General features: G+C 32.5%; 1 protein-coding gene across 2 annotated transcripts in view; it reads left to right on the top strand.

Moving 5' to 3' along the window:
* Window positions 1–26,929, top strand: part of Khdrbs2 (KH RNA binding domain containing, signal transduction associated 2) — a 545,817-nt gene that overhangs the window by 84,262 nt on the left and 434,626 nt on the right. For both annotated transcript variants that reach the window (XM_027938265.2, XM_027938266.2), the window contains exon 2: window positions 13,359–13,486. In XM_027938265.2, coding sequence (XP_027794066.1) covers window positions 13,359–13,486 — 128 coding nt within the window. The remainder of the gene's footprint in view (window positions 1–13,358; window positions 13,487–26,929) is intronic.

Raw genomic sequence — 26,929 nt, forward strand, 5'->3', positions numbered from 1 at the left:
ATTTTATTTGTAAAAACTTGTTTTTTCCCTGAACTAATTATACAATTTTTGTTTAAAATATATTCCAAAATTATAGCTTACATATAAATGTTTTTATATGGTATTAAAAATTACATTCAAAATCATCTACATAATTAACTATATCTTGATTCTTTAAAATTTCCTTAAAACTAGAAACCTCTAATTTGCATATATTTGTTTATCTTAATTTTTTAAAAAAATTTAGAAATATAAATATCCAGAAGAGCACGTATTTCACTCTCCATAAAGAAATTAGGTATAAAATGTTGCATACAAATCATTCACTTAAAAACATCAGTATTCTTTCACAGTTCTAACATAATTGATTATATAATTTAATTGGTGTAGATAGAATAGATATAAAGCAGAGTAAAATTTCAACAAATATGACTAAAATAAAACAAATATTTATGACAAAATTAAAAAAATGTGGTACATATTCCAAATTTATATTTTCCCTCATCCCATCTTGTTGCTGTGTTGGCAAGAATACTTCCTTAGGAGCTTCCCTCTGTTCTTTCCCTTTACCTGGACTTCCTAAACACAGTTGAGGTGAGGTGTCTTATCTGCAAATATTTTTCACCAATTTACTGACAGGTGTGCCTTCAACCAATGCCACATAGGCTAAATGTCCCTATTGTTCCTGGCTTTTACTCTTGTCCTTCTATAGTTAGTCCCACACATGAGATCGGCTGTTATTCTGTAATATTTATTAAAATAAAGGAAAGCATCATTACTCCTATTGATTAGGATGAGAGAATATACATCATGAAGTCCCTGTATCATGCAAAGTAAATTGTCTTTGAAATGACTTGGAATTTATGTAACTTCTTTTACAAAAAAAAAAAAAAAAATAGTTAAAATATTTAAGTAAATTTGACTTTTAGGGGAAATGTTATATAATTAAAAAATCTTATGTTGAGTAGTTTTCATTGTGAACAGATAATTTGGATTTCTGTATTTGTATATGAGTACTTACATCATATACATTTTAAAATATGAACCTCTATAATATACCAGTAGCAAAAATAAAAATAACCACAATAAAATAGCTTGCATAAAGCATCAAGATACAGATATAGCCTAATACATCAATTGCATAGCTATTAACATTTCCAAAATCTTGAGTGAAGTATGTTCTGGAGGTCAGATAAATATATGGAAGGCCGGTATTAAATGCTCAGCATAGCTACTATAGCAAGTATGAATTGTGACTGCAAACAAAAACCAAATGGCCTAAGAAAGTGACTTCAATGTGAAGCTGCAGGTGGATACCTTCAACTAGTGTCCCTTTCACTTAAATTTTGCTCATATTTTGAGAATGAACTTAAAATTCAAACTGATACTAATTCATTCTTGAGTCTATAGATTATACTAAACTACATTTATAGGACATAAATGGAAATTTTAAAACATACTATAACCGAAATGACAAATCATTCTTTGATATGTAAGAATTATGAATATAACTTATAGGTAATTTTATATCCCATCTCTTATTCTTTCTTCAAAAACAAAAAATCAAAACCTACCAATAAAAATATGATTGACATACTATATATATTATACATTTAATGTGTATACCTTGATGAGTTAGAAAATAAGTATATACCTGTGAAACCATCACTGCAACCAATAACAAATTCATCTATCTCCTCCAAAAGTTCCCTTTCACATCTTCATTTATGTATGGGTTTTGTGATAAATACACTTAAGTTCTACACTATTAGCAAGGTTTTAGCTATAGAATATAGAATTATTAACTATAGACACTCTGTTGTATTGTTGATCTCTATTCATTTTGCATAATTGAAATCTGGTACTCTTTAACCAATGTTTCCTCATCCCCTTCACTTCAGCCATTCCACTCTATGCTTCTATGAGAGTGACTTTTTGTTTTCTCAAATAAGTAGTTTCTTAGTCTAGTTCTGCTATAACAAATGTCATAGACTGGGTGGCTCATAACCAAAAATGTATTTCTCACAATTCTGTTTGTTGTAAAGTCCAGGTTCAAGGCACCAGCAGACTTGATGTCTGGTGAGGGACAGTTTCCTGGATCCCTGGTGCCTTCTCATTTTGTCTTCATTTGGTGGAAGGGTCAAATGAGCTCCCTTGGGCCTCTTATTAGGGCATTAATTCCATTCATGAGGGCTTCACCCTCAGGACCTAATCACTGTTCCAAAAACCCACTTCTTAATACCATATATGGAAATTTTAAAACATACTATAACCAAATTTTAAAACATACTATAATCAATAATTTTTTGTTGTACAAAACATATGCATTTGGGGAGGACATAAGCATTTTGACCAACCAAGTAGGGTCATGTACTGTTTGTCTGCTCTCCAGCTTAATTTAGCATAATGTTTCCAAGTCTGTCCATACTGTTACAAATGATGGCGTTTCCTTCTTTACAAAAGCTGAATGAATAACAGTTCATTGTATGTATATACCACATTTTCATTACAGATTCCTCCAACAATGGACATTTAGGTTGCTTTCATGACTTAGCTATTGTAAATGGTGGTGCATTGAACATGGGAGTGCCATATCTTTGAGATGCTGGTTTCAGTTTTTTTGGGATGTATATCTAGAAGTTAACTTGCAGGTGTCATAAACCTTTCAAGCTGATATAACAAAAGATATTAAACAGTGGGACTTATAAACAATGGAAATTTATTTCTTATGGTTCTAGAGAATTGGCAGTCCAAGATCATAGTGCTGATCATGGTGGTAGAAGAAAGTAGGTCTTCCTCAGGCCTCTTTTATAAGAGCATTAATCCCTTTCATGAGGGCTTTATGCTCCTGATGTAATCATCTCCCAAAGGCTTAACATCTCCAACCCTTCATCTTGGGCATTAGATTTCAACAGAACATAGCAGCCAGATCCTATTTTTAATTTTCTGAGGAGCTGTCACAGTGTTTTCCATAATGACTGAATCACTTTATATTATTAACAGTCATTTATGAGGCTTTCCTTTTCTCTACATCCTTGCTAATACTTTTATTTTTCAAATTAGCTATCCTAACAGTTATGAGGTAATATCTCATTGTGGTTTTGATTGGCATTTCTTTGATAGTGACATTGAGAAAATTTTTATATACCTGTTATCCATTTGCATATCTTCTTTGGAGAAATATCTATTTAAGTCCTTTGTACATTTTTTTAGTTCATTTGGCCCATTATTCTTCGTTGTTTGAGTTTCTTTATATTTTGCATATTAATCCTTTGTCAGATAAGGTTTTCAGTTATTTGTTTACAGTCCATAGACTGCCATGTCATTTTGCTGACTGTTTTATTGCTGTATAGACTTTTTCTTTGGATATAATCCCACTTATTTATTTTTGCTTTTATTGCCTGTGCTTTGGGGGTCATATTTAAGAAATCATGGCCAAGACCACTGTCATAAAGCTTTTAATTTATGATTTCTTCTGTGAGTTTTACAGATCTAGGTCTAACATTTAAGTTTTTAATTGATTTTATGTTTGTGTGTATAGTGTTAAGGTTAAATTTCATTTTTTATGTCGATATCCAGTATTCCCAGCAAGATTTATTCAAGAGACTGTAGTTTCCCCAGTTTTGTATTCTTGACACTTTGGTCAAAGACCAGTTGACCATATATATGTGGATTAAATTTTGTACTCTGTGTACTATTTCATTAGTCTATATGTCTGGTTTTATGCTACTACTATACTATTTTTATTCTTGTAATTTTATACTATATTTGAAATCAGGAAGTATGATACCTCTAGCTTAGTTCTTTATTAAAATTGCTTGACTATTTGAGGCCTTTTGTGAATTTTAGGATGGATTTTTTTCTATCTCTGTAAAAATGCATTGAATTTTGATTGAGATTGCAATGATCACTTGGGCAGTCTGGACATTTTTACAGTATTCTTTCAATTCATAAATATTGAATGTCTTTCCTTTTGTTTTTGTCTTAAGTTTTTCATAAATTTTTATAGTCTTCAATGCACAAGTCTTTTATTCCCTTAATTAAATTTAATCCCTAAGTGTCTTATTTTTTATGTATTTTATATCCTGCAGCTTTACTGAATTCACTTAATAATACTCTGAGCTCTTATGTGGAGTCTACAGGGTTTTCTACATGTATGATCATGTCAACTGTAAACAGGTATTTTTACTTTCTCCTTTATAATTTTGATATTTTCAATTTTCTTTTTGCCAAATTTTCTAGTTAGGATTCGTAGTAGTACCTTGAAGTGGGAAATGTGGGCATTTTTACTTTATTCTGGATCTTGGATGAAAGGATTTTTTGTCATATAGTATAATGTTGAATATGATTTTTTTCATATGTAAGCTTTACTGTGCTATGGAAAGTTTTTTCTATATTAACTTGTTGAAAATTTTTATTATGAAAAAGATGCTAAACTTTGTTAAGTGCTATTTTCCCTACTGTAATTGAGATGAACATATGGTTTTGTTCTTCCTTCTGTTAATGTGGTGTACTATAATGGTTGATTTTCACATGTTGAAATTCTGTTTATTCACAATGATCAGTCCCACTTAGACATGGGGTATGTTTTTATTTTTTGTTTTTCCCATACTGGGTATTGGACCCAGGGGCATTTACCCACTGAGCCACAACCCCAGCCATTTTAGGGTCTCCTTAAGTTTCTCAGGGCCTTGCTAATTTGCTGAGGCTGATCTTAAACTCCCAGTTTTCTTGCCTCAGCCTCCTGAGCACTAGGATTACAGGCCATGAGCCACCATACCCGGCTTGTATGATCCTTTCAATATGCTGTCAAATTCAGTTTGATAATATTTTGTTGAGGATTTTTGCATCTATGTTCATCAGGGATATTGGACTATAATTTTTTTTCCTTGTGGTATCTTTGGCTGGTTGCAGCATATGAATTTATAGTGTTTCCACTTCTTCTATTTTTTGGAAGAGTTTAAGAGAGACTTGAGAAGCCATTGGTCCTGGGTCCTATAATCCTTTCTTAAACTAAGGATCAGTTCCTAGCTCCTCCTTCAGTGTTATTTTTCTTATGAATCTAGTACAAGTGTCACCTGCTTCTTTCAGGTTTAATATATATGAATAATGACAACAATAACAACAATGGTTTTTCCCAGACACTGTTTTAAGCACCTTCTTTTATTATTGATTTATTTTTTAATTATATTAACATATTAATTGTACTAATTAACCAATTCATCATGTCTCGATACATGCATACATTATGCATCGAACCTTTTCATCTGTCCTTCTCCCATGACCACTTCCCAGTTCCTAGTTGCATTATATTTAATCTTCATGACCACAATAAGAGGTTTCATTTTTTTTTCTAATTTCCAGGTTAGAAACTGAGGTAGACATATGTTAAGTAAATCAACCAGCAAATATCAACTTGAGCCAAGATATGGACCCAGCTGTATTCTATATGTATCTGGAAATAGTTATTCTGTTGCCTTACTCCCAGTTAATAGAGCCTCATATTAATTTTCACATCTGTTTCTCTCCTTTTCACACTTTCTTCTTCCTTTTTTCCACTCTTTCTTTTCCCTTTCTTCCTTCTCTCTCTATAATAAATCTGAAATTGAGCCAATCATACTCAGCAATATCATATTGTCACATAGTTCTCTTATAATTATTAAAACATATTAGTTGTATGAAATTATGTATTTCTGTAACATTTTCATAATTTTTACCAGATACTTTAAGTATTTTCACCCTCCATATTACCCTTTTTTAAAAGGCGTTTTCTTGAGTAGCAGTTCTTAGTTTTTCTTCAGTTCTGTGACTTTATTTTTCATTGTCTACAACTCCAATTATTTTATGCATACCATGGTCCTTCTTAGTTTATCTTCTGTATCTGTCTTGTTTTATAAAAAAAAATTTATTTCATTTTTCTAATTTTATCAAGGTTCTTTATTATTTCTTGCTGCTTCTGTCCTTTTGTTTATTTAGTCTTGCTTTACTTATGGTTTATTATTTATTTATTTTTTAAAATACTTTTATTTGTTTTAATTAGTTATACATGACAATAGAATGCATTTATCCACTTTGATAGATCATACACAGATTGGATATAGTTTCTCATTTTTCTGAGTGTACATGTTGCAGAATCATATTGATCATGCAGTCACATATATACATACAGTAATAATGTCTCATTCTACTGTCTTTCCTATCCTCCCCTCCCCTCCCCTTCCCTAACATCACTTCCCTGTACCTAATCTAAGGTAATGCTATTCTTCCCTAGTGCCCCTCACCTTATTGTGAATTAGTATCCACATATTAGATAAAACATTCAGCCTTTGATTTTGTGGGATTGGCTTATTTCGCTTAGCATGTTATTCTCCAACTTCAACCACTTACTAAAGCTGAGTAATATTTCATTGAGTATATATAGTACATTTTCTTTATCCATTCATCTGATGAAGGGCACCTAGGTTGGTTCCACAGTCTAGCTATTGTGAACTGAGCTGCTGTAAACATTGATGTAGCTGCCTCACTATAGTATGCTGAATTTAAGTCCTTTGGGTATAGACCAAGGAGTGGGATAGCTGGATCAAATGGTGGTTCCATTCCTAATTTTATGAGGAATCTCAATACTGCTTTCCATAGTGTTTGCACCAATTTGCAGTCCCACCAGCAATGTATGAGTGTACCTTTTCCCCACATCCTTGCTAACATTTATTGTTGCCTGTATTCTTGATGATTGCCATTCTGACTAGAGTGACATGAAATCTTACAGTAGTTTTGATTTGCATTTCTCTAATTGCTAGAGATGTTGAATACTTTTTTTCATATATTTTTTGATCAGTTGTATTTATTTTTCTGTGAAGTGTCTGTTCAGTTCCTTAGCACATTGATTGATTGATTGATTGATGGTTTTGGTGTTAAGTTTTTTGAGTTCATTATATATTCCAGAGATTAATGCTTTATTGGAGGTGCATGAGGTGAAGATTTTCTCCCAATCTATAGGCTCTCTCCTCACTTTATTAATTGTTTACTTTGTTGAGAAAACTCTTTTTTTTAATTTATATCCATCCTATTTATTAATTCTTGATTTTTACTTCTTGTGCTTTAGGAGTCTTGTTGACACTAGGCCAACATGGTGAAGATTTGGGCCTATTTTTTTCTACTAGGCGCAGGGTCTCTGTTTTAGGGCCTAAGTCTTTGATTCACTTTGAGTTGATTTTTGTGCAGGGTGAGAGGTAGAGGTTTAATTTCATTTTGCTACATATGGATTTCCAGTTTTGCCAGCACCATTTGTTTAATAAGCTATCTTTTCTACAGTGAATGTTTTTGGCACCTTTGTCTAGTTTGGCATAATCATATTTATGTGGGTTTGCCTCTGTGTCCTCTATTTTGTACCATTGGTTTACAAGTCTACTTTGGTGCCAATACCATGCCATTTTTATTTCTATAGCTCTGTAGTTTAGTTTAAAGCCTGGTATTGTGACACTTCCTGCTTCACTTTTCTTGCTAAGGATTGCTTTAGCTATTCTGGGTCTCTTATTTTTCCAAATAAACTTCACGATTGCTTTTTCTATTTCTATGAAGAATATCATTAGAATTTTAATAGGAATTGCATTAAATCTGTATAATGCTTTTGGTAGTATGGCCATTTTGACAATGTTAATTCTGCCTATTGAGGAGCTTGGGAGATCTTTCCATCTTCTGAGGTTTTCTTTAATTTCTTTCTTTAGTGTTCTGTAGTTTTCATTATAGCGGTCTGTTATCTCTTTTGTTAGATTGATTCCAAGGTATTTTATTTTTTTGAGGCTATTGTGTATAAAGTAGTTTTCCTAATTTCTCTTTCAATGGATTCATCACTGATGTATAGGAATTCATTTGATTTATGAGTGTTGATTTTATATCCCGCTTCTTTGCTGTATTCATTTATTAGTTCTAGGAAGTTTTCTGATGGAATTTTTTGGACCTTCTAGATATAGAATCATGTCATTGGCAAATAGTGATAGTTTGAGTTTTTCTTTACCTATTTGTATCCCTTTAATTTCTTTCTTTTGTCTAATTGCTCTGGCTAGAGTTTCAAGGTCTATGTTGAATAGAAGTGGGGAAGGAGGACATCCATGTCTTGTTTCAGATTTTAGCGAGAATGCCTTCATTTTTTTCTCCATTTCGAATGATGCTTGACTTGAGTTTAGCATATATAGCTTTTACAATGTTGAGGTATGTTCCTACTATCCCTAGTTTTTCTAGTGTTTTGAGCATGAAGGTGTGTTGTATTTTGTCAAATGCTTTTTCTGCATCTATTGAGATGATCATATGATTCTTGTTTTTAATTCTATTAATATGATGTATTACATTTATTGATTTCCATATGTTGAACCAACCCTGAAAAAATAAATAAAATAGATAGACCTTTGGCCATACTAATGAAGAGAAAAAGAGAGAAACTGAAGTTACTAAAATACAAGATGAAGAAGGAAATACTACATGTCTGAAATACAGAAGATAATTAGAAACTATTTTGAAAATTCATAGTAAAATAAAGTAGAAAATATCAAAGACATTGACAAATTTCTAGAGACATATGACCTGCTCAAACTGAATGAGAAGGTCATGCATGATTTAAATAGAGCAATTTCAAGTAATGAAATAGAAAACACCATCAAAAAGCCTACCAACCAAGAAAAGCCCAGGACCAGATGGATTCTCAGCTGAGTTCTACAAGACTTTCAAAGAAGAATTAACACCAAGACTCCTCAAAATATTCCATGAAATTGAAAAGGAAGGAACCCTTCCAAACTCATTCTATGAGGCTAATATCACCCTGATACCAAAACCAGACAAAGGCACATCAAGGAAAGAAACTTCAGACCAATATTCCTGATGGACAAGTATGCAAAAATTCTCAATTACATTATGGTTTATTATTTATATGTGAAATGAATTTTTCTGTTATTGCTGTGTTCTTATATTTCTTTTCATTTCATCTTCTAATACTTGTTAAATATTTACCTTTCTCCAATTCATTTTATTTCTGATATATTTTCTTATTTTTATTTTGTTCATTCTTACTTTTTTCCCCATTTTCTGCTTTGTTATCATCTCTATTCTGTTTTCCATATTTGCCAATATATTAGTTAGTTCATTTTTCTTTTTTTTATGTAGTATATATTGTATGGACATAGACATAATCTATTTATTTTATTTATGGTTCAATGAGAAAATCATGCCTGTGCTTTTAGAAGGTTTCTGTGGCAATAGATTTTAATTGGGATGGTTTCCTCACTTCACGTTCTATGGGTACTTTTCTTTAAGCTATTTTTCCCCATTAGGAAAAAACTTGTCCTAGGAAATTGTTTTTGTTTAAATTTTCCCCAGTATTTCTAGAATGGTACTTTATTATCTTAAGTCTTGTACTCATCATTAAATGGTCTGCTTCAAAATTATTCATAAATTGGAGCTTATATAATTGTGTCCCAGTTAACACATTGTTGACAGGTTACCTTGTTGAGAATTATACATTGAAGAGTTGTCTTCCCTTTGTAATATAAATGTTTGCTTGAAATTTCTGTGTTTTAGGATTCTTGGGATCATCAAGTTTCCTATTTTTTTTCCTCTTCAATCTTCTCACAATCTAACCCACACAAAACCCAGCAGTGTGCTTATTACTTTTTTTTTGAGTTTAGAAAAAAAATCACTTTTATGTGTGGTTTCTGTAGATTCCTTGTACTAGAATTGTGAGGGTATCTTTAGTACTTAGTCCCCCAGTAACTGGAGTAAGATAAAGTTAAAAACTGAACCTCATTGTAGGGATTTGGAATTTATAAAAACATTCATAAATGTGTTAGATACATTTTACACAGCAAAATGATAGTTTAGTTTATCTAGTAAATTAAAATATGTGCATAATTTATGAACAAAATTCTACTCTTAAATACATATCTAGAAAAATGTTCACATACTGCTTTTATCCCAAGATGAATCCTATTGGCAAAAAAAAAGATCTCATTGATTTACATCCAGCTTTTAACCACAACAACAGAGAATAGAATGCTTTTCATGAAATATTCATGAGTCATGTCCAAAAATGTAACCACTAAGAAATCTGCTTTGAATTCCAAAATATAGACATAATTCAATCAATTTAAAAAATAAATTAATAAAAAACTCTGCTACCCAGTTATTTCTATAAAATGCTGCTAAATATTTTGAACTTAGCAAAACAGAATTGTAGAAATTCTACAAATAAATTTTAATAAAAAGATAGCTAATTCAAATATACAGCCATAGTCTGTGATTTTTTTAGGGAATATACATAACATTAAATATTTTATCAATAAGAATTAAAATGCAACTTAAGAGCATTATAAAATGAAATAAACCAAAAGGGGGCATATTTAAGATGTCCATAAGGAAAATGAAGTAATACAAGAGCAGAACTAAATTTTTTCTTTAAAATATCTGGTACAAAGTGAATGGTCACAATCAAAGATAGTCTCTTATGCAGTATCTGCATAATACTAGTATTGTGGCAAAAGCCACTTAAAATAGTCAATGATAGATAAAATAAATTTCAAATAAATATATACATTAATAGATAAACCATAAAATGAGAACAGAAAACATTAAAATCTCTGTAGTTTACCGTTTTTCTACAAAATATAAATCTACCCAAAGATATTAAATCTGTTTTTTTTTTTTAAGAACACGGCAGCCAACTTAAATAGATAATATAAACCAGTGAAATGACTCAATGTTTTGGCACAGTGCTATTCAGTAATTCCTGGTGATGACAGACTATGTACTCCTTTGAAATATTAGGGATACCTGTGTATTGTCTAAAGTTTACATTAAGAATATGCATTAATTATAGAACAACAAATTATTTTAAATTAAAAATTAAAATAAGAAAGACACTATATAAATTGGCTCTCTGTATATAAACTAGCTCTCTCCATACAAATTGGTACTATATAAATTTCTCTTAAATCCAGAAAAGTTTGTAGCATTATATGACTGTGCAACTGACAAATGCAGTTATTGAGCTAGTTTGGTATATAGACATGTAGGGGAAGACAAGATAACTCCATGAAGGTATCAGGAAGGGAAAAGAAATAACCAGTTTTAAAAGGAATTGTAGAAGTGAACAGAAAGAAATTTTATTTTATTCAGCCAGAATTCTTGATAGGAAAGTTATTATAATTAATGATAGAATGATCAAATTGTAAATGTCTTAAAAAGCCTAAGGTGTAGTTTGGTGGAGAGCAAATAATGTCAGACATATTTAATTTCTTTTATGACAGAGTGACAAAGAAGTCATTCATTTACTTGATTGGGAATTGAGTCAGTTTCTTCATTGGGCTTCACAGTTCCAAATCACCTCAGCAAGCTTGGAAGTGAGACAGGTACAGGTACCCAGAGGGCAGTGATCAAATGTCCATTGTCAGTGTCAGAGGATGTGAAGAATATTCTTTCTTTACAGTTGTCAGAGTTCTGGGATAATAATTATATAAGGGATTGAAAGGCCTGAATAGGAGTGCTTTTCAGTTTAAAAAGGCAATTGAAAGTGACTTGTTAGTACTTTGGAGTGGGAAAGTAGGAAATAATGCTATAATACTAAGTAGAATCTACAGACATATAACTTATTTTTAAACAGTTTGGTTTATTTAAGGATACTTTAGGTAAACCTCAGCATATAATTGATAAAATGGTTGTAAATGCCTGTATAAACTATACTTTGGAGCTCTCATTCAGGCATTATGTGGGTAAGCAATGTAGTATTACTTCAAAAAGATTAGGTTTCCCCTGGATCCAATAATTATTCTGCTAATAGATTACTACCTGGCTTACTATGGGAATTTTTCTATCACCTATATTAAATCATTTTTGGACATATGTTAATTAAAAATAGAACAGCAAAGAACAAAGCAAAGGTATGCTATAGTAGCCATATTTGGAAGTAGACAAATAGATGTTTCAAAATGCAAAAAAAAAACAAGTATTAAAATATTCATATTTAATAGACACCATCACCTTCCTCTACTCCAAAACAACAGAAGCAAAATGTTTTGTTCTATTTATAACAAAATTAAGAAACTTCTGCATTTAATATCCATAGCTTCATTTACTTTGTTTTTTGGAATGGTACATTTGGCCAAGAGGAAGGACAGAAAACCCATTTACAGATATGTTATAGAAATAACAACTAATTAACGTAAGGGAATTAGTTCAACGAAAACTTTCTGTAATCCAAAACATTTATTTCGTATAGTGAATTCTATGGAGTTACTCTAGCTTTAACTTGTCCTCTTATTCCTCCCTTATTAGTCCAAGTGAGCATCATTTCTCAGCCACACAAATGTTATGTTTTTTTTTTTTTTCTTCACTTGCCCTCTGCTCTGAATGGCTGTGAATATCACCCATCAAATACATTTACTGTTCTGCAGCCCACAGGTTTTCTTGCTTCTTGCTCTTTCTCATCCTTCAGAATTGTGCTCAATGTCATTCTGGAAATCTAAAGTAATAGCCCACACCTTGCCTCTGCTCTCCTGTATATTCTCTCTAGCTTTACTATATTTATTCTCTACTCCCATACGCAAATGTTTCTGCACATGTATTCCTTTTCTAATTGTGTTTTCCTCATAAAAATATAGATTCCATAAGAGCAGGAACATTTTCTTATTTTCTGCTGTATGTATCTTTGGTCACTATATTAGAATTTCTAAAAACTTTATGAAATTAGCTCATTAAAAGATGCAAGGGTAGATAAATTGTGTACATGTACTTAGAAATATCCATTTTGGCAAGATTCTCACAGGATGAAACTAATAGTTCCTCTCCACCTCTCAACAGATAATTTCGTCCTGATGAATGATAATGCTTACAGATTTCACCATTTATCTGACATTTGTGACCACTTTTTAATTGTTTTTGAGATTGGTTAGAATGTACAACTATTGTGCAGTTTCATTTTTGATAACTGGATGATTACAATCTTTAAATTATTTTTATTTACGAATGATGCTAAGTAACAATGACACATAACTTTAAAATATGCTTTGTTCTGTTCATTGCTCCTTAGAAACATATGTTTGTTTAGACAATTTAGGTAGTCACGGTGAATATTTCCTCTTTTGTTAGACGATGTTTAAAATGAATTAAATGTATCACTTGTTTCACAGAAGACAGAGTCACATCTTAAAGTGTCACCTGTTGGTTTTAGTTGGCAGCGGTCACCTTATTCACAGTAGGGACATTCACATTGTTAGAAAGATTTTGTTGCTGGCCTTTTATCAAGATTCTTCAAAATCTGATCTGGGAAGAGGAAGAATATGAGCAGTCAGCATGTTTATGATGATTTATTTCAATTTTTTTCCTTCTGATTTTTTCAGAAATTGAAAAATTTCAAGGTTCTGATGGAAAAAAGGAAGATGAAGAAAAGAAATATCTTGATGTCATCAGCAACAAAAATATAAAGCTCTCAGAAAGAGTATTGATTCCTGTCAAGCAATATCCAAAGGTACTGCAACGTAAGCTTTATTCTCATTGAACTAAGAAAAAATGACAAAAATAGGACTTGACATTTTATTCATTGCCTTTTATAAATTAAATATTTAAAGGTTCATTATATACATATATGCAAACATATAATACTGACATAGAGGGAGAAAAACTCTGAAAATACTATTGTGAGGGTAATTTTCAACTGAAAGCTATAACATTTTTGTTTTATGACTGTGGGAAGCATAATTAGGTACTTTAATAATTTATTTAACATATAAATGATTAACCAGTTTGTCCAAATATGTGCAGCTACATTATTATATTTTGGTTCATTTTAAAATGAATATTCTTATTATAAAAATAGATTTAAGGTTATTTATATAAAATATTAGCTAATCAGGAAAAAAATATTATACACAGGAAAGTAACATAGTCTTTCATAGACTCTTGGATTATAACTTTACATCTTCTCTATTCAAGATTTCATTTGTGGAAATAAATTTCATATTGTTCTTAGTATAATAGCATCTCTCTTTTAACTACTTTTCCACTAGTACAGCATTGATTATAAAACACAGAATTTAGTGGCTTGCTTTCATTGATTATATTAAAAAATGGGTAAAAAGAGTTTCTTTTTTTTTTTTTCAAATAAATGAAACAACCAAAAATAGAAACTCAAAGAGTCAGGCTGATAATTTACTTTCTGAAGTGTGAATCTGAAGCAAGAACCATGTAATTATCTTAATAATAAAGATTATAGAAATAAGTGTTGTAGTTTACCGATTGTCTTCTAACATGATAAATTTTAGCAAATATAATTAAGTGGAATGTTTTGTTTACAATTATTTCAAATAAGAAAAAACTGTTACAACCCAGCAAACCATAAAATTTAACTTTCAAATGAGATTTTTTGGACATGCAAAATTTTTGTTTTGTTTTGGTCTGTTGAGTTAGTCTTAATCTATTGCAAGAAAAACGGGTGTAGAAGGTATATGTTTTTTGAAGTAAACATTATTTGACTTACCCTGTAATTATGTTTTATGAATATTAAATTGGACAATATAAATGTACATGAAAATTTTGGCATAGTAATGAAATATGATAGAAGTGTGAATAAAATATTAGGAAAAATTATCTTCTTCAAAAAACTTGATTCATTAACCTTTGCAGTCTTGATTAGAGAGTTATTTCCTTAAAGTATATTTAAATATGCTGTATGTTGATACTGATTCTTGGAATAATATTTGTTTATTTTCTGGATATGAGAAGCCCAATGATAGACTCAGTATATACTGCTAAAAAGCATGAATCTCCATATTTTCTGTCCACATAATGTTAGTAAGGAATAGAAGGCATTTGAATTCCTCATGGCTCTTCAAGTTCCAGTACCAGTGGTTTGATTGTATTACAATAGTCTGATTTTGATTCATAATGGTGACTATTGAAACAAGAATGTTCTGTAGCACCAAATTTTTGTGTAAAGTTTAATTTCATAATTCATAAGAAGATGCTCAAACAACAAAACTGCCTATTTTCATTGCAGTAACCATTGATTGCTGGAAATTTTTTTTTACTTCTTAGAATTTTTAGAATCATAAAATATTTAAGCAGGAACTAATTTTGGAAATCACAGAATATATAAAACTTTCCCATAATGGGAAGTTGGGACCTTGAGTTGCCCAAGGTCCTATCTTGGTTACAGATGGAGATATTTAGTGCAGTTGTGTTATTTCAGATTTTTTATGTGAACCATTGCATTTTTTTAAATATTTATTTTTTAATTGTAGTTGGACACAATACCTTTGTTTTATTTATTTATTTTTATGTGGTGCTGAGGATCGAACATAGAGCGTCGCACACACTAGGCAAGCACTCTACTGCTGAGCCACAACCCCAATCCCCCATTGCATTTTTAATGAAACTGAACATGCTTGCATTACTTTTTCATATAAAATGTGGAAGGAATGTGAAAAATGATAAATCTTAGTGACTAATACTTGTATGAATTAGCCTGAAATAGCAATTCATATTCATCAAAATTTAGTATTTATTTAATTAGTGAATAGCCTGCTGAAATCTTTTAATTTATTTTTAAAGGAATGTCCATTTCTTCTAATTATCATGCTTAAAAAAATTCTAGAGCCCTTTTATAGAAAGAGGGTAGAATACTGAGAAACCAACCAAAATTGTATATCAACATTGATCTATTTTTTTCTTATACTACAATAAAATCATAATATTCCAAAAACAAACCATATTTTATTATAAAAGTAACATTCTTTCATGCTATTTATTGCCTTCTTCTCACAAAAATATTAGTGAAATAGTATGAAAAGTATGACCACTAAACTTGAGCTGTATTTGACATACATTTGTAAACTGTAAAATGTGTGGTGTGGCATGATAATATGAGCCATTGAGCAGAGCACAACAATTTTATGGGTTTAAAGTTTAATCTTTTATAATAAAAAGTGATTTATCTCTCAGGGGGCATGCTAGAGAAGGACCTGTTTTACATAACTCTCTCAGAACCATCTCTCCCCTTGATGCCTGCTTTCTTTTTGAACCAGTAATTAATGCGTTGATGACACAGTCCTTTCAAACAAAGGGCAATAAATAACTATGGGAATTCTTGGGGAAATGACCTTATCATGACTTCACTACATGACCTTTTTGGGATAGATTTTGTTTCAATTAGTCTCCAACTTCAAGTTAATTTGCTGACTTGGTTGGATACTACAAGGAATTGAAAGAAGTTTAAGATTTTAAATTATAGAACATATAAGAATGCTGTTCAAGCACTTTAAGAATGATTTATCTTGCTCTAACAATTTATATTTAGTGATTTAAATTTGGGAAAATATCTTATTACTAATTTTTTAATGGGAAGTTTTAAAACATTTGTGTAACAATATTAATAGATATTTGTGATCTGTGCTAAGTGAACAAATTGTAGTAGTTTTTGCTATCACACAAAAAAAATGGGTAACTAGTTGAGAAAATGGTGATCTTTATTTGATTAACTGTAGTTACTTTTACAATCCATACATTTTCCATAATATCATGTTGCATATCTTAAGTATACACAATACAGTTTATTTTTTAAAAAAATAATAGAGAAATAGACAACAACGTGTATCTGTTTGCATTTGCAAATGTTTTGAACTAGAGCAATTATTTCTTAATAGTTAAATCTCAAAGAATGAGGAGTATGTGGCAGCACAGTGCACTGTATTCCTGAGAGATGCATGTGTAAGACCCTGGAGAACCATGCCCAATCTGTAACTCTCTATTTCCCAAGCCCACATATGTCATAGTACAATACACTTTTATCCCAGATTTTAATGTGTCTGACTGGTATGCATATTGTAGTTAGAATCATTTTGCCATCTCTCTAAGGAAGCAGTGGTCATAACTCATTGTTTATTCCTGGCTTTTTATATTAAGTTATTTGTAGTTTTCAAACTCTGTGTGTTGAGTTCAGATTCAGCTTGAAATGTCTTCAAGCAAGATTTCATTATGATTTAGGCTGGACATGCAAAGCTATGATTTAGGCTGGACATACAAAGCTAATTAAAAAAAAGAATAAAAGCATAGCTTGGGGTATAAATTTGATAATAATAAAGACAGTTTTTATCCTTGGAGGAATGAGACAAAATTCCATATTTTCTTTGATTGAAGTGAACAAGTAGGACTTTGGAAACCAAGACATCCATAAGTAGCCAAAGCTGTGCATATGTTTTATTATTCTAGACATGCAAAGGAATTCCTTTCACAAGTCTGGGTGACCTGAGATGCATCAGAGAACTGGAGAAGCATTGCCTCCAGTTGTGAGAAGAGCTCCGCCTGTTGCTTGTTATTGTACCTGTTTGTTCACCTGGGCAATTCAACTTCGAAATGCCTTTTAAAAATGTCTTTTTGATGTGCTTTCAGAATCCTCTAAAATATATCAGACCCATTCCTTCAATTAAATTTGCCCTAAGGTGCACTTTTTATTTCTTTACTTGAGTTACTGCCAACTTTTTAAAGTAATGTATTGCCAAGAGTGAGATCTGCCCCAAATTTGGCCCCTTTTAAGATCAAACACAGCCATGTTCCCCTCTGCTGCTTTTCAAATCAATTCCTTATGTAGATTAATGCAGAAAATTAAAGTTCCAAAATATGTTCAAAAGCGTCTCACTTGCTGTATATTTTTCCTTACTCTGCTCAGTCCTGAATAGGCGGGTAGTCTTCTGTGCCTGGCTGGATAGTCTCATCTGCACTTCCAATTTGCCATGTCCTCCCACAGAGCCTGTGTTTTCTTCTTTATACTTCAGGGTATAAAATATCTTTCTAACTTTCTAAGTAATTGTGAGATCATTTAAAAATAATTAATAGAGATTCAGTTTTTCTAAATTTGGAAATTCACTGTGTTTCAAAGCCAATGTAACCACTTAATCTTGGGCAAAACCTCTTTAGTTTTCTAAGGAATTTGTTTTTCTAGAAACCACTGTATAGCCTACAAGTAAACCTGTTTTATCAGACAGAGACCACTGGACAGCATTGCTTTTTATTTTCCTAAAGGAAATAGAAGAGAGGATTTGAGGTGCTTTCTGACTTCAGTTTTGTTCATATCAGTTTTCTAGCCTCTCAACTGTGAATTTAAATCTCAGTTGAGGAAATGATATGACACTCAGATTCACAATTCCTATGAGGAAAAAAAGATTTCAAGGTGCTAGTAGGGTGCATTCTTTCCAGTAGAATGATTTTGAAATAACCCCATTTTCTAGCAAAATTAAAAAAAAAATTGCAAGGGTATTATATCTAGTATTTGTCTTATTTGATCAAACTTTGTTTTAATTAATGCTCATTAATTAATGCACTTTAAATGGTATGTTTTACTTTTATATTTTTTTTCACTATTTGTTTCTACATCTCACATTGGCCCACACATTCTTAATTTTTAATTATGTGAACTTTTTCTCACAACATTCATTTTTATGGATTCAGATGACCCTCACAAAATATGTCCTTGTACTTCCTGAAATAATACCAATCTCTCCTGCTTTTGCCTGTCTAGATCTTCATTCTGTTTTCACCAGTGGTTGCTGTTCTGCTGTTTGCCTGCCTGTCTGCCTCTCCTCTCCCTCTTTTCCTCCCCATACTCACCCCCCAGCTCTCTGCTCTGTTTTTCTTTCTCATACTCAGGCTAATGTTTTCAACTATGTATTAGTCACCTTTCTATTACTGAACAAATATCTAAGGTAATCAGCTTACAAAGAGAAGATAGTTATTTTGCCTGATAGTCCCATGGGTTTCTATCCAAGGTCAGTTGGCCCTTAAGCTTTTGGGCCTGTGGCATGGCAGTATGTTATTATGGTGGGGGAGTATGGTAGAGCAAAAATACTTATCATGGCAGGAAGCAAAAAAGAGAGGAAAAGGAGTGCCACAGTCTGGCTGGGCACAAATGCCGCAGTCTGGCTGGGCACACAATCACGAGCCACCACACAGCTTGTAGATTCAAACAGCAACTCTTTATTCCCGAACTCACACCAGCCGTCTACAATCACGTTCTGGGGAAATCCACGTTCTCTGCCCAAATCCACGTTCTCTGGGTTTCTGTCTCCCAAAATATACTGTCTGAATCCCGTGAGAACTCAAGGGGAACTCAGGCAGCAGGATACGCCCTATTCCCAGCAGGAATAATCTTAAACCTTAAACCTGGAACCTAAACCAGGAACGCCCTAATCCGCCTTGGTCCTTGAGCAAGGTCACCTACATTCAATGTCACTGCAACATGGGGTACGCTGGCAAGGAAATTGTCATACCTACTTGGCTAATGGCTCCCAGCATCTCCCCCCTTCTGATTAATTAAACAACAAGCAATGTGGCTTAAGGACCGTGCCTGGTAGGTTGTCCAATTCAACATATGGTTCTTACCCGTCATCGGAAAACTGACCTTTAGGCGTCAGCCTCCTGTCTTAGGTTGATACCACTGCAATTGAATCATACCCATCACTGACTACCGGTCCAGCATACAGCCATACTTGTGGATAGGTCTATGCACCAGTGGGGGGGTGAGGTTCTTTGCCTCACCTCTGTTGGCCCCCAAATTTGGCCTTGGTGCCAGTGGGGGAGTGAGGTTAATGTGGCTTAAGGACCGTCCCTGGTAGGTTGTCCAATTCAACATATGGTTCTTACCCGTCATCGGAAAACTGACCTTTAGGCGTCAGCCTCCTGTCTTAGGTTGATACCACTGCAATTGGATCATACCCGTCACTGACTACTGGTCCAGCATAAGCCATTGGCCCCCAAATTTTAGACCATCACTAGCAGAAGGGAGGAGGATACAGAAATGCCACGACACCAAGCCAATTGACGGCTCCTTGGGAAAAATTGCATCACTGGTGACACCATCAGCAAAGATATGTCAGCACTACCACAATTAACATGGGGTGTGCTGGCAAGGAAATAAAAATTGCATCACTAGTGACACCATCAGCAAAGATATGCCAGAATTACCACAATTCGCTGCACCAAACGATAGTTACATAGTCCAGGCAAGTTCTGCAAGCAGTTCAAAGCGGAGGAATCTATCAGTATGTCCATTTCCTCCCAAAGTAAGTTAACTCCTTGATTGAGCATTACTTGTTGAGTTATATTCATTGATGCATCAGTTTATACAGTTTACTGTGATAGCTATCATAGAAGCTGTAGTCTGGTTGTATCTTTGTCTTCACCGGCACTGGGATGAGATAGGAATTCTGGCAAGGATGCTAAAGAGACATTATCCTGAAAAGAATTATTAAATATAATGAAAAAGAAAGGTGAAAGTAAACAAACAGATCTGTTAACCTACTTTAAAAACAATCCTTAACAGCTGTTTACCTAATTTAAATTAAACCATTTAAATCACGTGAATAAAAAAAATAATAATAATTCGGATCCATTTTTTCATTAGCGCTCCTCATATAAAAAATATGGACATACGCACATACAGACATACAACACAAAACACAAGAGTGTACACAAACGTACAACACATAAGAAAATAGTAAAGGCCTTGTAGCTTTACCTGGGTGAAATCTCCATTGCAATGTTTAAAAACTCCACAGTCAAAAAATAAAACTGATCAGAAAAACATTAACCTAGGTTTGTATGAGCTCAAAAAATAAAAATAGAACCTTATGATGTAGAAAAATGCAATAATAAAATAGCTATTGAAAAAAGCATCCTGGTTAATCACTGTCGCAGATGTAAGAACGGCCAAGCTGGAGTTCTGGATATCAGCTGTTATGGATTTGAGTCAAATCATCTTCTTTTCTATCTGTAGAAATTGTTTTAGTTAATCTTTCTGGAATCCAAATCGGCTGCTGTTCTCCCTGTGGAAACACACAAACAAAACCCCGACTCCAGACAATCACTGGGTCAGGACCTTTCCATTGTCCTGTTAGAATATCTTTCCAAAGTACCTTAGGCTTATGTACATTTTTTTGGATACATATGTCTTTCCGCAGCACTAAGTCCTGATGAATCCAAATTTAAAAAGTTTAGAGTAAAAAGGGTTATTTTAAGTTTATCTATGGGGGATATATACCCCTTTCCAATTCCCTCTTTTTGCTTTAATAAGTATATGTCTGTATCTAATAGTTGTCTAGCTTTTTGCATTTTTCTATCTGAAATACCTTACTTGACATTTTCAACCATTTTTTATCTTATTTCTATCTTCTAGTTTTTTTTTTTTTTTCTCTTAGTTTTCTTGTTTCCTATTTTGTGGGTTTAAAATTATTGTCTTCCTACATCTTTTCTATCTTCCTATATCTTTTTTATCTTTCTACATCTTCTCTCTTTTTTTACCTTTCTGTACTTCTGTCTTTAAAGTTTTTCACTTTAAATTTTTAATCTTCTTTATCTAAATATCTTTTATCCTATTATCTTCCCATTTTTTTTTAAGTGATGCCTTTAAGATTAACTAGGCTTCGAATGATGCAATAAAGCAATCTTTTTTCCGCCATGAAGGTATCTCGACCACCTTCAATTTAACCTTTTAAAGCCTTTTAATTATCATCTATACTGTACTTTTAAATGTACTTTTTCACCACCTACAGCTTCACTCTTTTAAACAAGGCTTAGATTCTGTTTAAATCGCTTTAATGTTAGTTTACATGGCTGCCCTTCAACCAAAGGCTTTTTTTTTTTTTTTAACTCCATTGAGAAGCTTTGTCTCAATCTGCCATGTACAAATACCTTTTTCTTCTTTCTTCCTTTCTCAAGCTTTTAAAGTAAGTCTAGTTTCCTCAAAATCTTTTTAAACGGCATTTTACAACTTTTTACTTTACCACACAGAGATTATCTCATCTAGAAACATTTCTTTTTCCTTTAACCTTTTATATTAAAATATATTTTCACATCTTGAATCTTTTTCTATCTCTTTTTTAACCGTTAACCCTTTTTATAAATTCACATTTTGAAACAACTCTTATAAAATTTCTGATTTAGACAAATTACTCCACTTTAATAAGATGAAAGACTTTCATGTTTTTTATGATACTATAATACTATAATTGAAACCCAACTGAAAATTTTTCTACTCTTTGTATATAAATTACAGGATAGAATCTTAACACTTAGTAACCTTATTTCAGCAAAGACACAGACACAAAGCAATATTAAACATTTTTCCATTTACCAATTTATGAAAACACACATAATGTTTAAATATATTACCTTATGGAACTTAATAAGTAAAGAGTATTTGATTTCATATTTAGTGGTTGATATTTTAACACTTTAGCTTTGTAAATTAATCAGATGTCTGTAAAAACCAAGATCTTAGACAAATGTAGTAAACAGAACTAGCCATCTCTTTCTTGTTGAAGAAAAATCCTTCTACAGGATACCATGATGGTCCCATTAATATACTTAATAACTCATCTTTAAAAAGCCATGGGCTACATTTTTGTATTGTATCAACATATGCCCTAATTGTTCTTGGTCTCACTGTGGTGCCTTCTTCCTCTAACAATTTCTCTTGCTCGGAGGCGAACAACTTCAAACCTTGAGTCAACCATTTTTCCCAGTTTGCCTGAGAAAGTTCTAGGAACAGGCAACTTGAAATAAAAACAAAATAAATCAAAACAAGAACGCACTGTTTTTTTTTAAAATGGTCATCCATTCTTTTGCTCTTCCTCAGGGACGAGCAATTTCACTTACCTCCAAGCTTTAGAAGTTCCCCGTACGGGCCACCAAATGCCACAGTCTGGCTGGGCACAAATGCCGCAGTCTGGCTGGGCACACAATCACGAGCCACCACACAGCTTGTAGATTCAAACAGCAACTCTTTATTCCCGAACTCACACCAGCCGTCTACAATCATGTTCTGGGGAAATCCACGTTCTCTGCCCAAATCCACATTCTCTGGGTTTCTGTCTCCCAAAATATACTGTCTGAATCCCGTGAGAACTCAAGGGGAATTCAGGCAGCAGGATACGCCCTATTCCCAGCAGGAATAATCTTAAACCTTAAACCTGGAACCTAAACCAGGAACGCCCTAATCCGCCTTGGTCCTTGAGCAAGGTCACCTACATTCAATGTCACTGCAACATGGGGTACGCTGGCAAGGAAATTGTCATACCTACTTGGCTAATGGCTCCCAGCAAAGGAGGAGCTGGGGTTCCCCCCATGACGTTCAAGGTCATGCCCCTTGAAGGATGTGCCAAAGTGTCCAGTTGTTTTAAATATTTGTAATGCACAATTCAAATTTGCAATAGGCCCCCTCCCACTAGGCCCCATGTAAGGTTTCTATCATCTCCCAACAGTATCAGTACTGGGTCTTTAACATGTGGACCCTTGGGGAGCATTTCAGTCTAAACTATTGCATACTTTGTATGGGAGGATTGTTTCTTATTTTTCACATTTACATGCAACTGGAAAACTCAAAAAACTTTTTCAAAAGGGTCATTAAATCCAAGTGCCTCTTGAAATGCATCCAAATCTGTATCCTTGTTTAAGGGATCTGTGAGAGCCAAAAAGGTCTTCCATCTCACTTCTCTATAATCTTGCCATTCTTTGCTTGTTTGCTCATTTGTTTGCTAATTTAATTCAGAGGGCTTTCAGTGAATTTCTCTATACCCAGATGGCCTTTCCATTGCTACTTTGTTGCTGCAGTAGGAGTAACTATTTATATAAAAATATATTTAAGATACCTGAGAAGGTAAGTGAATTTTAAAATCTAGAGCCACTGCATTACCAGCTGATTGGATTCCCATTTTAATATAAATTTCCTCAGACTTCTTGAACATGTGAAAGTAAGTCAATTTTATATAAATTCAAGGGCTGTTGTTTTTGAGGTTAGCAGAAACAAGCTTTCTCTTAAAGAAGTACTGTAAATAAAACAATGCATCTACTTCCCCCACAAACTTGTAGATACAGGATTATTGTTAATTTTATTTATTAACACCTGACTGACTTTAGATTCATATAGAATAATTGTGACTTATTTTTCAAATGTAAACTATTGTGTAAAGTTCATTTATACATATGCCATTTTATGAATATTTTTATTAATCATATAATTTTTAACAACTACATCACAAATACAATATTCTAGAACAATCTCAACAATTAGTATTCATGCAAAAACTTTACAATGTCACCAAATATTGTATATGAAAGTTCATAGCACCATTGCTCACAATAGTCAAAGGGGGTAACAACCTAAATATATTCAAGGGATAAATGGGTAAATGAATTGTGGAATTACCTACAATGGAATATTATTCAGACTTGGAACAGCTATGTATTTCTCATGTACATTGCAACATGCTTGACTGTTGAATGCATTATACTAAGTGAAGTAAGCCAGACAATGTTTTAGGTTCCACTTTTATGATGTAGGTAGAATAGATAATAAATTCATTTAGATACAGAGTATTCATTATTGTTGAATGGGTGCAGAGTTTCCGGTGGGGATGATGAGAAACTTGTGAAAATGGAAAATCATGATGTTTGTATGACATTGTAAATACACTTAATGCCCACTGAATTATGCATTAAAAATATTTAAAATGACTGGACACTTTGGCACATCCCTCTAGTCCCAGTGAGACCCTATCTCAAACAAAACAAAAGGACTAGAGCTATAGCTCAATGGTAGAGTTCCCCTGGGTTCATCCCCAGTACTGAAAAAATAAATAAATATAAATTGTAAATTTTATTATAATATTTTAGTAAATGAAAAAGTTATAAAAATACTACTAAATGTATTTCAAGGGCTCAGTATAAGCTATGAATTACACTAAAATATAGCTTATTTCAAGGATGCAAGGTTGGTTTAGTACTTAAAATAATTAAATGAATTTGCTGACCTTCTAAATCAAATATTTAATGAAATAATTTCCATTCCTCATGAAATATACATGGACATATATAAGTAGTTATTTAGTGACCATGTGGAGAAACCATTTATTTAATAAGTGTAAGATTTTGAGCCATTTGAGAAAAAGAATAGAAAATCTAAATCATTTTGTACACAGATATTAATTCTAACTATGCTTATAATTAAATTCCAATAAATAAATAAAGGTACTAGAATAAGTTGTAATCAATCATATCTCCTGGGAAAGTATTTTTAAGAAAGATGAAAATATTAATGCCATAATTAAATAAATTTATAACATAAAACAAGTATATAAAATAAATTTGGGGAAAATACCCGACCCCATTTATTAGAAGAATAGAAGTAAACATAAATTCTTCTGCTTTATGTTAGACTGGCAAATAAATGAAATTTAATTATGAACCATAATGAATTTAGGACCTGGGCAAAATGATACCCAAGGGTCTGAGTACGTTGATTCTACTATTTTGGAGAGGAATTTTATATTTACATCACAAAGATATAGACTTTTGAAAGCAGTACTTATCTAGCAATTTAATTTAGAATTATGTATTTGTATACATATGTATTATTAAATGAAATATAAGAGATTACAGTTTATTTTCATTGCGTTTACATGGAGATATGTAAGATATATAAGATACCTGTGTGTGTGTGTGTGTAAAACCGGAGCTCATTTTTTTGTAAATTGGAGGCATTTTCATATTTGAATTAATTATTGTTAATATGTAATTTCACTAAAGATAAAGGTAATCTTTGAAAGATCTTGGGCCAGTTGAAAACATTTAAAATATAAACATCAGTTCCATAGAGTTATTTTGCCCCCTAGAATAGAGAAATAATAAATGGTAAAGATTACTAAGCACTTTCTGGATGTTAGGTAGCTTATAGTTTTTACATGGATTCACTCATTTGATTCTAATGATGCTGTTCTTCCCATTGTAGAGATAAAGGAACTGAGTCTCAGAAGCTCTTCAAAATCCTGTCATTAGGAAATGAGTATTTGGGAGTCATATCCAGTTATTCGGATTTTGAAGCCTATTTTACTTAACTCATTACCATTTTATGGTTCTATTTTTATAACTTAAGCAAATGTTCTTTTACAATACACAGAAAATTTGACCCCAAGCATGATGACAATTTTGTCATAAGAAAAACTAATAAACTTTCTATTTCTAGTTAATGACTAGAAGTGATTAAATGAAGAATATAGTATATAACTCAGGCTAGAGAACAACTTTAAATTCAAGTCAGTCATTAAACTTGGAACCTCACACTTAGAGAATTAGGTTTTTATGAGTGCCCACTGTATGTCAGATACAGAGCAAAGTCCATTAAGCTATTATTTTTTTTTTCTCAGAAAAATGTGAGGCTTCTGAAGAAGGTATTAAAGTTTAAAAATATTTAAGTTTTTTGAGTTCTTTCTATATCCTGAAGGTTAGTGCTCTGACATACATGTGGTAAAAATTTGCTCCCATTGTCTAGGCTCTCTCTTTACCTCACTGTTTCTTTTGGTGAGAAGAAGCTTTTTAATTTGAATATACACAATGGAATATTACTCAGCTTTAAATAGAATGAAATTATGGCATTTACAATGAACGGAGTTGGAGAATATCGTGGTAAGCGAAGTAAGCCAATCCCCCAAAACCAAAGGCCAAATGTTTTCTCGGATAAGTGGATGCTGATCCATAATGGGGAAGCATCTAGGGAAGAATGGAGGAACTTTGGATTGAGCAGATGGGTGGCGGAGGGGAAAGGAGGGTGTTTATGTATTGGGGGGAAGAGGTTGGAATGACATGGTCATTATTAGCCCTATGTGTGGGTATGATTGTACGAATGGTGTGATGCTATATCATGTACAACCAGAGAAATGAAAAGTTGTGCTCCATTTGTGCAAACAGTAAAATTAATTAAATAAAAAAATCTCACCCTACATTAAAAAATAAAATAAATAAGAATATTTAAGAAAACTTCCTAAAGCCACATAGTTTATCAGTGACAGTGTCATAACAGCAACTCAGGTCTATCTTCACTAAATCCTCTCTTCTTTGTATTAAATTATTATATAATTCATCTTCTTTT

The sequence above is a fragment of the Marmota flaviventris genome, chromosome 6, assembly GCF_047511675.1.
Source record: "Marmota flaviventris isolate mMarFla1 chromosome 6, mMarFla1.hap1, whole genome shotgun sequence".
In the NCBI taxonomy this organism is placed as follows: Eukaryota; Metazoa; Chordata; class Mammalia; order Rodentia; family Sciuridae; genus Marmota; species Marmota flaviventris.